At 41.3% G+C, this 13,934-nt stretch overlaps 1 protein-coding gene across 1 annotated transcript in view; it reads right to left on the reverse strand.

Moving 5' to 3' along the window:
• Nucleotides 1-13,934, reverse strand: part of LOC309545028 (putative ATP-dependent RNA helicase DDX60) — a 496,323-nt gene that overhangs the window by 273,891 nt on the left and 208,498 nt on the right. The window contains exons 14-17 of the mRNA XM_082244135.1: nt 10,978-11,230; nt 5,761-5,927; nt 2,968-3,117; nt 43-192 (exon numbers count right to left, since the gene is read on the reverse strand). Coding sequence (XP_082100261.1) covers nt 43-192; nt 2,968-3,117; nt 5,761-5,927; nt 10,978-11,230 — 720 coding nt within the window. The remainder of the gene's footprint in view (nt 1-42; nt 193-2,967; nt 3,118-5,760; nt 5,928-10,977; nt 11,231-13,934) is intronic.

Here is a 13,934-nt window from a genome sequence, read left to right on the forward strand (position 1 = left end):
ATATTCAAGGATTTCAAAAGCTGTGAGAGGATATTACTGTACCTTAGTAGGAGAAACATAAACCACAACTGATTCATTGCTTTGTCTTAGCACTTTCTCCATGCAGTAGTAAGAGGCATAGGTTTTTCCTGAAGAGGTGGGAGCCACTATCACTGCAGATTCATTATTGTCCACCACATCAAGGAGTTCCCTCTGACAGTAAACACAATTAGTCATATTGAAGGTCATTGTAATACAGTAAAATATGATACACATTAAATTAAATTGTAGAATTCCATTTCTCAGTTGTACTCTTTATTGTGAATATGTTATTTCTATCAAGAATGTAATATCTTGTACATGATTTAAGGGCTGTTCCATTTATCTACTAATGCACCTTTTGTACAATCTCAATTTGCTACATTTCTGAATCCCTCATAAAATGTGGGTGTCATAACACCTAAACTACTAGTGAAGAATAAATACCTGCATTTGACCTAGAATCAGTGTTTTGTAATCTCCAATAAAACAGTACTTGAAAAGGTAAGGAAAGCTCTAAGAGCCAAACAGGCAGTGCAGAAGTTATACAACAAAGAACCTAGTTATAGCAATGGACAATTGAGTATGCAATTGAAAGAGCTCATTCGTCTGCTGCTGCCTTTTAACCACTTAAGCCCCGGAGGATTTGGCTGCTTAAAGACCAGGGGTTTTTTTGCGATTTTTTACTGCAAAATTTGCGCGATTTTTTAACAGACAATTGCGCGGTCGTGCGACGCTGTACCTAAACGAATTTGACATCCTTTTTTTTCCCCACAAACAGAGCTTTCTTTTAGTGGTATTTGATCACCTGTGCGATTTTTACTTTTTGCGCTATAAACAAAAAAAGAGCGTAAATTTTGCAAAAATAACAATATTTTTCACATTTTTTTATATGAAATTCCCCCCCCCCCCCAAAAAAATTTAAAAATCAAAATTTTTAAACATTTTTGGCCAATTTGTTTTCTGCTACCTATGTTTGGTAAAAAAAAAAAAAAAAAATGCAAAAAGCGTATTTTGATTGGTTTGCGCAAAAGTTAGGGAAAGATTTCTGTCATTTTTGGTGTTTTTTGTTTTAACGCGTAATGGCGGTGATCTGCGATTTTTTTGCAGTACTGCGACATTGCGGCGGACAGATCGGACCCTTGACTGACATTTTTGGGGTTACCAGTGACATTACTGCAGTAATCAGTGCTATACATATGCACTGTTACTGCAAAATGACACTGGCAGGGAAGGGGTTAACTTTATTGGGGAGAGAGGGGTTAAGTGTGCCCCTAGGGGCGTGCTTTCTACTGTGATTGGCTGTGGCTACTAGTGTAGGAACAGTGATCAACGGTCCTACATAGTAGAACCGTCTGAGCACTGTTTCTACACAGGGGAGAATGACAGGCGGCTTGTTTACATCAGCCGCCTGACTTTCTCCCTCTGTACCGACCATCGGTGAGTGACCGGCGGACATCGGGTCCGCCGGTCACACGCACTAACTTCCCTGTGAACGAGCCGCGGCGGGAGCGCGCCTCCACGGGCACGCACCCCGCCCGCTATTGGCTCACAAGGAAGTGACAGGCAAGTGACGTACAGATATGTCACTCTGCCTGGCCGGGGCTGACGGCCGCAGTATATAGTCATGCGGCGGTCGGCAACCGGTTAACTGTCCATTCTAGCAGTGTCAAGGTGATTAAGTTATATCGCTTATATCTAGTCAGATCACCAACCTGGCTGTGCTGTGTAGTAGGACTTTGTAAATCTCAAAATTGGTAAACAGAAATACAAATATTTTAGCAAGTAAAACAGCTCCCATATATGCGCATTTCAGCTGGTATTTCTAGCTATTTAAAGAAAACATGAAGGCTGCCGTCACTGACTACTAATTTTACTGGCCTGGAGGTCATGCTGACTCTTGCTTATATACAATCACTGACTCAGAACAAGTATACATCTGTCTTTTCTTGGATTGCCAAAACCAGGTAGTTTGTCTGGGTCATGGATCGGACCAGCATCTTGTTGCACAGAGAAAGGGTTAAACTGGAACACTTCACATGGAACGGTATTTGCTTTTCTACTCTGTGCAATATCATTTTCAACACAATAAAAGCGAATAAAGCACTAATCCCAGCGCTCATGTAGAAAATTCAAACAATTAACAAAAGTAAAGTTCATTGAACCATTAGCTGCTGCTATAAAGTCAATAAACCCTTACATCTAATGCGTTAAATCATAGTCAATCATTGCAGCATTAGCAGCGCTCCTCCAGTGTAATGCACACTGCGTGCTTTCACACAGTTCAAGATGTATTCCACCGTTGTGAGTGAGAAAGCAATTAGAGTGGTTCACACCGCTCCGGTCTCCTCCTCAATATCATTGCACAGAGCAGATATGTATAAACATCGTTTTTATTTTAAGAAAAAAAGCATGAGGCTTTATGACCACTTTAAAATTTACACAGGTTTTAGAACATTTTCCATACTATTATTAGGCCCCTTCCACACGGAGGCCTCCGTTAAGCAGAATACGCTTGCTCAGCAGGGGGGGGGGGAGATGCAAAGCGGACATGGACACAGTTCTGCTGTCCTATATGGGACAATCAAATGGAAATGGACTGCATGTCCGTTTCCATCCGACCTACTGGTATAGGACCCCCATCCGTCTGTTTTTGGCAGACAGCAACGAATGGCCACGGGCGTCAGCGGACATGTGTCCGCTGACATCTGCCGCTCCATAGAAGAGTCTGGAGGGTCTGTTTAGGTCTGCCTGAAAAAGAAAACAGGCTGATCTAATCGGACATCCCGTGTGAAAGGGGCCTTACTGGTTGGGATGCAAGTGTTACTGCACTACTTCTGATGTTAGTCATGGCAGGCTTTCAGCTGCTGCTTTTTTGTGTTTTGAAAATGTAGGTGCTGTTTTGTGAAGTTTTCTATATTGTTTTTAACCTTGCACTGCATTTGTTACCTGCCAAGTATCTGGTATGAAATGCTGCACTCTCGGGTCTGGGTCTGTCCTCTCATCTCTCTGCAAGTATGGCCCCATGTATTTCATTTGAAAACGAGCCGAACCAACTCCAACTCCACAACTATGTTTTTTACCTTCTTTGCTAGGTACCTGTAAAGGTGTTTACATGTTTTGTGTTATTTATTACAGTTTTGGCGCAACATATAACAAAAGAATACAATACAATAACAGATTGTGTTGATGTCTAATAATCAAAGTGACTTACTTTATTAACATTTAGTTGATGAAAAGCAAATCTTAAAATGTGTTATTAGCCTAATATAAAATGTATTAGCATAACCACACAGCAGATCAAATCCTCCTAAAGGCCTTTTGCACATTAATGGCTAAAAATGTAAGAATTTTAGACACACAGGCATTTTCTTACTGATCTAAATAAAGACCATTGTTTTATATTGGCCTGTGTACACAAGCACTCATGCTGCGTGTAGATCGATGATAAAAATAAAAAAAAATTACAAAAATCTGCAATTCTGGACAGTATTTTTATGTGTATCCGTGCAGATACTGTATATGCCCATAAGTGTGTACAACACAACCCAAAAAAAACTAGAAGAGTTTTTACACTCACGTAGACATACAGGTCCCTCTCAAAAAATTAGCATATTGTGATAAAGTTCATTATTTTCTGTAATGTACTGATAAACATTAGACTTTCATATATTTTAGATTCATTACACACAACTGAAGTAGTGCAAGCCTTTTATTGTTTTAATATTGATGATTTTGGCATACAGCTCATGAAAACCCAAAATTCCTATCTCAAAAAATTAGCATATCATGAAAAGGTTCTCTAAACGAGCTATTAACCTAATCATCTGAATCAACGAATTAACTCTAAACACCTGCAAAAGATTCCTGAGGCTTTTAAAAACTCCCAGCCTGGTTCATTACTCAAAACCGCAATCATGGGTAAGACTGCCGACCTGACTGCTGTCCAGAAGGCCATCATTGACACCCTCAAGCAAGAGGGTAAGACACAGAAAGACATTTCTGAACGAATAGGCTGTTCCCAGAGTGCTGTATCAAGGCACCTCAGTGGGAAGTCTGTGGGAAGGAAAAAGTGTGGCAGAAAACGCTGCACAACGAGAAGAGGTGACCGGACCCTGAGGAAGACTGGGGAGAGGGAAATGCCAAAATGCCTGAAGTCCAGTGTCAAGTACCCACAGTCAGTGATGGTCTGGGGGTGCCATGTCAGCTGCTGGTGTTGGTCCACTGTGTTTTATTAAGGGCAGGGTCAATGCAGCTAGCTATCAGGAGATTTTGGAGCACTTCATGCTTCCATCTGCTGAAAAGCTTTATGGAGATGAAGATTTCATTTTTCAGCATGACCTGGCATCTGCTCACAGTGCCAAAACCACTGGTAAATGGTTTACTGACCATGGTATTACTGTGCTCAATTGGCCTGCCAACTCTCCTGACCTGAACCCCATAGAGAATCTGTGGGATGTTGTGAAGAGAAAGTTGAGAGACGCAAGACCCAACACTCTGGATGAGATCAAGGCCGCTATCGAAGCATCCTGGGCCTCCATAACACCTCAGCAGTGCCACAGGCTGATTGCCTCCATGCCACGCCGCATTGAAGCAGTCACTCATTTCTGCTAAAGGATTCCCGACCAAGTATTGAGTGCATAACTGAACATAATTTTTTGAAGGTTGATTTTTTTTGTATTAAAACACTTTTCTTTTATCGGTCGGATGAAATATGCTAATTTTTTGAGATAGGAATTTTGGGTTTTCATGAGCTGTATGCCAAAATCATCAATATTAAAACAATAAAAGGCTTGCACTACTTCAGTTGTGTGTAATGAATCTAAAATATATGAAAGTCTAATGTTTATCAGTACATTACAGAGAATAATGAACTTTATCATAATATGCTAATTTTTTGAGAGGGACCTGTACATGCAAAAACACACAAATACACATGAATACATGCATATATTATACAGACCATCTTTGTATTTTTATGCAGGAATTTTCTGCCAGGCATCTGAGTTTCATACATCAGTACCACTTGCAAGTACCCTAGGCCACTTTCACACATACGGACCGTTCATTTCATTGGTTCAGTCACCTTTTTTGTTTTCATCTGTTTTTTTCAGTCAACATATGTTTTTCATCCTTTGTCATCAGTTTTTCATCTGTTGTTCATCCTTCATCATCAGTTTTTCATCTGTTGTCATCAGTTTTTTTATCCGTTTTTCATCCTTTGTCATTTGTTTTTCGTCCGATCCGTTTTTTTTTAATGAATGAAAAATAGAGCTTTCATCCGGTCAAAAAAATGGATGTTGACGGAAGCGGATGAAAACGGTTGTAAATGATCATCCATTTACATCGGTTTTTCCATAGGAATGCATTAATGTCCGTTTTTCATCTATCAACAGATGGATGAAAAACTGACAAACTATCCGTATGTGGGAAAGGGGTCAAACATAAGTGTCTGACCAAGCATAAACTTACTATGAAGAACAAAGTTAGTGCAGCGTAATGTTCAAAGGTTCTGCTGTAGCTTTTGACAGAAATTTTGCTGCTGCCCCAATAAGCTATATGTTAGTAGAACAAGACAATCAGCTCAACTCTACAGACAGTGTATGCTTGCTTCCATTATATTACTCAGTCAGCAGTAGTGTCAGTGCATAAATATTACATTTTTTTTTTATCCATCTTCGGTGCAGAATTTTACTTGATTCGAGATGAGTTTTGAATCACCATAAGAAAAAAAAACAATACCTCAGTATCCTTCAATGAACAGGACAGGTTCTGAAAACCCAGTTGGCTAAGATAAGTAGCTATCCTGTGTTTATCTGCCCCTTGTAACATATCTTTGTATTTAGCCATGATAGACTGTATAATCTTCATAGCTTCCACTACAATGTTCATATCTCTCTTATCTTCAGCTGAAACAAAGAAACAAGAAAAATACATATTTAAAGGTAATCTAATCTCAATGACCTGTATATTTTTTGAAAAAGATAACTAAATAAACATACAAGACTACTGCCCAGGTTGAACTTAGCATAGTTAATTCTATGACTACTTTGCATACCTAAATATTTTATTACATTTATTTTCTGTAATAATAACTGACCATTACATAAACCGATGCTCAGTGCTACCTTCAGGTTGCAGTGACATCTGCAGACTGAAGGTTAAAGCGGTAATAAGCCCAAAACCAAAAATGTAATGCAGTATATGGCAACTGCTGCCCCTTTAAATGTGATAAACACATGCATGAATAAGTGAAAAAATAAAGGGATTTAAAAAACAAAATAAGTGTATAAAAATTGTAACATATATATGTAAATGCATATACGTGAATTACATCAATGTGTAAGTATAACAAATATATATAACAGTTTGACAAATCAAGATACATATAAGTGATAAGTCTTCTTCCAAAATTTGATGAAATATAAAGTGCTTAGTGCATGCTTAGTGAATAAAACAGTCCAACTGGAAAATGTAACAAATTAAGGTGAATATAGTCCAATAACCATAAGATGGGAAGGAATATCTGCCAAAATACCCACACCGTGCTTGTAGAAAAATCATGAAAAACGTTTCACCCGGTGGGTAAAATAAACAATATATGCTCACCAAAAGGCCTTAGGCCACAAGGACCTATGTCGCTTAGGAAATTAATGGGTGCCAAGTCCTCAATAGCACCCTGTTCTCTTTCCCTCAACCAGGATATGTATGGAGGTAAAGAACAAAAAATGTTTAATAGCGCAACTTCGCTTTAATAGTAAAGCTAAAAAATATTCAAAAATCAATATGCTTACAATGTTTTATAAGAATGTGGTTTGGATTTTGCACCTGAACATTTATATGTTTTTGTGCATACATATATATATTTTTTCTACTATTCCTCTGGTTTCTAAATTAAGTGTTTCAAAAGCTGCTCTTTCCATATGGCTGCCGACACAGTCTGGTCTGGCTTTGGGAGGCGGGTGTCTGACTCTGGCTTAGGTGGGCGTACCTCCCACCTTCTTGCCATCTGACCCCTTCCCCTCCGCCCCCCTGGTTGAGGTGGAACAGGAAGAGGTGTGGCCAGCTCCCATTTATCACTGGCCTTTCCAGAGTGTAGTTCAGCAGCAATTCTTTTTTGGCTCTGAGGAAGGGGGTTCGCCCCTGAAACGCGTCAGCCTAGACACAGCAGCATCATGCGGCACACTGCATACCATTCAGCACAGTGCGGTTCCTTGGCTACCTTGGAGACTTTATGTGTATTATGTTGATGTGTGTCCATTCACACCTGCTTTGTGAGTATAATGTATACTTTTAAATAATTTTAATACATTTTTAGTGGTAATGCCCTAAGTGGTTTCGGATACCCTTGATCCTAAAGGGGCAGCAAGACCACAAGCTTTGTCCACGTCCAAGTCTGAAGTATTCCTCTTCCCTCCGGCCTATTTTTCACTCGAGCGCAGGAGAATTGTTCTACTACTACAATAGGAAGCACCCATAGGTCCATGTGGCCATAGGTCCTTGTGGCCTAAGGCCTTTTGGTGAGCATATATTCTTTAATTTTACTCACAGGGTGAAAAGTTCTCTATGACCTTTCTACAAGCACGGTGTGGGTGTTTGGTAGATATTCGTTCCCATCTTATGGTTATTGGACTATATTCACCTTAATTTGTTACGTTTTCCAGCTGGACTTTTTTATTCATTAAGCATGCACTAAGCACTTTATATTTCATCTAATTTTGGAAGAAGACTTATCACTTATATGTATCTTGATTTGTCAAATTTTTATATATATTTGTTGTACATACACATTGATGTAATTCACGTATGTACATTTACATATATATGTCAAAATGTTATGAACTTATTTATATTGAATATAGATTTTTATTGTTATTTATTCATCACGGATTTAGTTTTTTAAACAGCACCTCCTTTTATTTTTTCACATAGAAAACCATTGTTTTCTGAATGCCCTTGCATAGACCTGCATTTTTCGAGCACAAAAATGCAGTGTGAACTAGCCCCATAGGTTACACTAAGATGTGCTAAAAGAAACCAAAATATCTTGCACTGGAAAAACTGGAAAATGTAGCTGGAAATTTGAATCAAACAAAATGTTTTCACATATTGGGACTGCCTCACAAACCCAAAACATGGGCTTTATTGTTAGTTTAAAATGAGGCCAAAGGAAAAGGTCAACTTAACTGGCCATCTTCTTACGTGCAGCTTATACACTGATCAACCATACCATTATGACCACTGACAGGTAAAGTGCAGAACTGATAACCTTATTACATTGGCATTTGAAAGTGGGTGGGATATATTAGGCAGGAAGTGAACATGTTGTCCCTGAAGGTGACGTGTTCAAAGTAGAAAAAAATAGGCAAACATTTGAGCAATTTTGACATTGGCCAAACTGTATTGGCTAGATAACTTGGTGAGAGCAATTCCAAAACAACAGATCATGTGGGATGTTCCTGGTCAGCAGTGGCCAGACCTATCAAAAGTGGGCCAAGGGAGGAAAATCATGGTCATGGGGACCAAGGGTCATTGATGCAGGTGGGAAGCGAAAGCTGGCCCTTGTAGTCCGATCCAATAGAAGAGCTACTGTAGCTCAAATTGCTGAACAAGTCAATGGTGGTGCCAATAGAAAGGTGTCATAACACACAGTGCATCACAGTTTTCTCTGTATGGGGCTGAATAGCTTCAGACCAGTCAGGGTGCCCATGCTGACCCCTGTCCAGAGCCATAAGTGCCTTCAATGGGCATGTGAGCATCAGAACTGGACTAAGGAACAATGGAAGAAAGAGGCCTGGTCTGATGAATCACATTTTCTTTTACATTATGTGGATGGCACTAGGATGCACTATGGAAGTCTGATCCTGGAGGCCCCATCTCACATTTCACATGACTTAAAGGATCTGCTACTAATGGCTTGGTGCCAGATACCACAGCATACCTTCAGAGGCCTAGACGTGCCTCAATGGGTCAGGGCTGTTTTGGCAGCAAAAGAGGTACCTACTCAATATTAGATAAGTGGTTATAATGCTATTATCATTGATCACTGTACATATTTTCTGTTCATTTCCCTGTCCCTTTTGTCTACCAAGGTAAAGAGAATACATTGTATGTCCCTGCATGTGTGAATCTCTCGTCTACCTCCCACATTGCAGTGTTTGGTGCTTGAAAAGCACATCACTTTTAAACAGCGGCAGGGGACGTGAGTTGTTAGACTAATGCAAATTCAAACCCCATTGTCTTGGTGCTCACATTGTCTTGGTGCTGGAGCTTTTTTGCTTTTCATCTGGAGACAAATGAAATGATAAGGGAACCAATCAAAAGTGAAACAGCACAGAAAGCACAGGCATCTGGGAATGCATAGCCATAGGCATTCATTCAGAAATGCTGGTTTAAAGTATTAACAGTCTACTAATAATGCAATATAATTGTCAGTTTTGCAATTTACAGTAAATACATAATTCCCAACAGTCTTGGATCCTGTGGGACCTTCCCAGAATTTCAACCAAGTCTCAGAGTGCGGGTTGAATCCCGGTGCCCATTGTCTAAACAACACTAACTGAAATTGCAGGCAGCTAGCATGGAGAGATGCTGGCTGCTGTAATGGTGTCTTGCAGGGGATCACAGAATCAGAGAATCAGTGTAGCCCACAGGAGATGTGGGGGAAGTGTAGGGTAAAGACAAAGGGGGGTGAGGGATGGGTGCCACACATGTGCTGTATATCCTATGGAATCCTCTGGAATCACACTGCCTTCCATCTTCTGGCAAAGTTTACTCACATATTGCCGCAGCAGTGCTTCACCTGGCAGCCAGGTTGATCATTGTAAATAACTCAAGCTACATGTGGATCACTAACCTTGGCCAACACCGCCCACAGCCTCATGGATGCTACACACACAGAACAGTCCAGCCCTGAGGTTCTGGTTAACAAAATGGAAAGTAAGGTGAGGAGGGGATGAGAGGGGGGTTATGGTGCAGAGGTTATCACAGAGAGTAGGGTGCAAAGGGGAATCAAGAAGGGATTTGGGTGTGGAGGTGAGCAGAGAGGGGGATCTGAGGTAAAGAGAGGGTGAGTAGAGAGAGGTGGTTGCAGAGGTAAGCAAGGTAGGGGGGGTTGGGGTGCAGAGGTGAGCAGGGGGGTTGGGAGTCCAACGTTAAGCAAGGCAGGATAGGGGTGCAGAGTTTAGCAAAGAGAGTGGTTTGCAACAGTGAGCAGAAATGGGGACAGAGGTTAGGAGAAGGAGAGAAGCTGTGGTGCAGAAGTTGGCTGAGAGGGGGAGTTGGGGTGCAGGGGTTAGAAGAGAGGGGAGTTGGGATGTACAGCTCAGAAAAGGGCGTTTGGGGTGAAAAGGTAAGAATAGAGGGGGTAGGATGCAGACATAAGCAGAAAAGGGGGGTTTAGAGGTAAGCAGAGAGGAGAGTTTGTGCTGCAGAAATGATCAGAGAGGGGGGGTTTGGAGGAAAATATTTTAGCAGAGGGGGAGAAGTTTGGGGTGCAGAGTATAGCAAAGAAGGGAGTTTTGGGTGTAAGGGCAAGCAGACGGAGATGCAGAGGTAAGCAGAGAGGGTAATTGGGGCAGAGGGTGAGTGGTTGTGGTGCATATGTTAGGTGGGGGAAGCGCCGATGCTGGTGGGGGAAGTGCAGCTGTAAGAAGTGGTGGGAGAAGTGCAGTTTCTCCCCCAGAAATCCCCAATCCCAATGGGAGTACAGAGAGGAGGCCGGTGCACGCAGAGTGGAGGAATTGTGTACAGGGACAAGCGCGGGGGGGAGGTGGTGGTGCTTTTTGTAGTAAAAAGGGACTGGGAGCAGTTATTAGGCCACGCCCAATATTTAGCCACACCCACTTTTTATGTGTCACTTTACGCGTGCACCCCAGGTCACCATCTCCCTAATGTGTCCCTTATTCACAAGTTCAAAGTGTGGGAGGTATGTACTATACTATATCATAAAATACGTACAAACAGTTCTGCAGTGATCAAACCATATTTCAATACACATGGTTAGCGCATCTATCTGTGCCCGATATCTGACAGCATGTGTCCGCAAAGAATTCATTGATATTTCCAAATGTGATATTCCAGAGCTAAAATTTTCCCTGAGTTGTTTTTTTAAAGATGATGTCAAGGTGCTCCATTTCTCTTGCTCTTTGTTTTCTTCGATGGCTTTGCTCTTTCTTAGATTCTCTTCTTTTATTTGATCCTTCTTTTTCACCTGAGATAAAGGAATGGGTGAATTCAGCGGTAATTAATCACTTACTGGCATCCTATATTTTGCAAAGTCTGGCTCTTGAGTTCCCACCTTATAGAATTGCATTCCTACTGTAGTTTTCTTCAATTACATTAAAATATGTAAACTACAGTGCCTTGAAAAAGTATTCATACCCCTTGAAATTTTCCACATTTTGTCATGTTACAACCAAAAACATAAATGTATTTTATTGGGATTTTATATGAGAGACCAACACAAAAAGGCACATATTTGTGAAGTGGAAGGAAAATGATAAATGGTTTTCAACATTTTTTACAAATAAATATCTGAAAAGTGTGGAATGCATTGTATTCAGCCCCCTTTACTCTGATACCCCTAACTAAAATCTAGTGGACCCAATTGCCTTCAGAAGTCACCTAATTGGCAAATAGAGTCCACCTGTGTGTAATTTAATCTCAGTATAAATACAGCTATTCTGTGAAGCCCTCAGAGGTTTGTCAGAGAACCTTAGTGAACAAACAGCATCATGAAGGCCAAGCAACACACCAGACAGGTCAATAATAAAGTTATGGAGAAGTTTAAAATAGGGTTAGGTTCTAAAAAATGTCCCAAGCTTTGAACATCTCATGGAGCACTGTTCAATCCATCATCCAAAAATGGAAAGAGTATGGCACAACTGCAAACCTACCAAGACATGGCCATCCACCTGAACTGACAGGACGGGCAATGAGAGCATTAATCAGAGAAGCAGCCAAGAGGCCCATGGTAACTTTGGAGGAGCTGCAGAGATCCACAGCTCAGGTGGGAGAATCTGTCGACAGAACAACTATTAGTCATGCACTCCACGAACCTGACCTTTAGAGTCAGATGAGACCAAAATTGAACTTTTTGGCCTAAAAGCAAAATGCTATGTGTGGCAGAAAACTAACACTGCATAGCACCCTGAACACACTATCCCCACTATGTAACATGGTGGTGGCAGCATCATGTTGTAGGGATGCTTTTCTTCAGCAGGGACAGGGAAGCTGGTCAGAGTTGATGGGAAGATGGATGGAGCCAAATACAGGGCAATCTTAGAAGAAAATAAACTGATAAGAAGTGATGAGCCAGAAACAAAAGTGCACAATAATAATGTGAATAAAGCAATAGTGGTGTTTAATTAGTGACCAGTGCTAACCAATCCGTAAAAAAGTGTCCATAAATTGTCCGTCAAATGCAGGAATCAAAGGTGTTCAAAGAAATCCAGAAAACCACCATGTGAATCCCTTCACCTAGTGAAATGGTCTCTCACCTCAATTCAGGACCCAAATGGGCCAGCAACAGCATTTAATCAACAATGGAGGCCCGGAGCAGGGGGGGCTCTCTCCAGCCTCTCACCTCCGGATTGTAGACCAGATATATACAAAGGGACAAATGAAGAAAGAATCTAGTGCTCTCTGTATAGATCCCACAATTTTATTAAACGTATAGTGGCTGTACTCACATTTAGGGAGCACTTATCAGTGCTAGCTCGTATGGCAGAAACACAGCACCAGGAAGACACACGGCGTCGGGTACGCAGCCCCTATACACGTGACGTCGGAGCTTCAGCAGCATTGACTTCTTCAATTCACTAATTAAGCACCACTATTGCTTTATTCATATTATTTTTGTGCACTTTTGTTTCTGGCGCATCACTTCTTATCAGTTTATTTACTTTTGATTGTGAGGTGTGGACACAATTAAGTGTATGCTGCCAGTCACCGTACAATTTTATGTTTATTTGCACTTTATTGTACATAATTATTTATTGGTTTTTCACTAATCACTGTTGGTTTGCGCTGATAGTTTTTTATTTAATCTTAGAAGAAAACCTGTTAGAGTCTGCAAAAGACTTGAGACTGGGGTAGAGGTTCACCTTCCAGCAGGACAACGACCCAGCAGTGTGTGTAAGAGCGGAGGAGGGCTGGGGATGCTGTGAGAGGCAGTGAAACCAAGAGGAGACAGACACTCAAATGGCATTGAAATGGAACCTGCAGGCTGCAGGAAACCACCCTGGAGGGAAAGTGGAAGAGGGGTGAGTGGAAAAACAATGTCTGGATGAACTTTAATTTAAATGAGTTTCCCAGAGTTTCTCCCTCTGGCAGGCGCCATTTCCAGTTGACGCCTGCCAGAGGGGGAAACGCGACGAACGGAGTAGCCAGCATTTGTCACTTTACACGGTCCGCACTGCAGGCAGCCGTGTCATCTTTATTTTTTACCACACTTTAATATTTCTTCCCAAGTAAGTGCACTCCTTTTTAATAAACTCTGTGTTTAAAAAGTTAATGCACTATGTGGGTTTCTCTCCTTCTCCTGCACGCCAATCACTTGTCTGAGTCTGTCAGCGCAAGACCTGATCATTCCAGCTGGAAGTGGTGAGAGGGGGAGGATCGGATCTGTGCCTAGGGAAGCCGGCCGGCATTGTCTCTTTTGGATCAGCTGTTCCAGTTCAGAAGATTTTGATTGGAGAGCAGGAGCAAATAGGCATCGGACTCCACACATTGAAATAACGGGGATAATTATGCCGCTTGCCCACGGTTAGCTGGTAAGCGAGCATTACCTTACTCTAACTTCGCATTGAAATTTAATTGGTTTATGCCCATCTACGTTTAGGAGTCCCTTGTATGACCTCTGCTCCAATCCTGTGCATTTGGAAGGACTACCTTTTCAGCTTTCATATATTGAA

This window comes from Pelophylax lessonae (genome assembly GCF_965119305.1).
Source record: "Pelophylax lessonae genome assembly, chromosome: 1".
Taxonomy (NCBI): domain Eukaryota; kingdom Metazoa; phylum Chordata; class Amphibia; order Anura; family Ranidae; genus Pelophylax; species Pelophylax lessonae.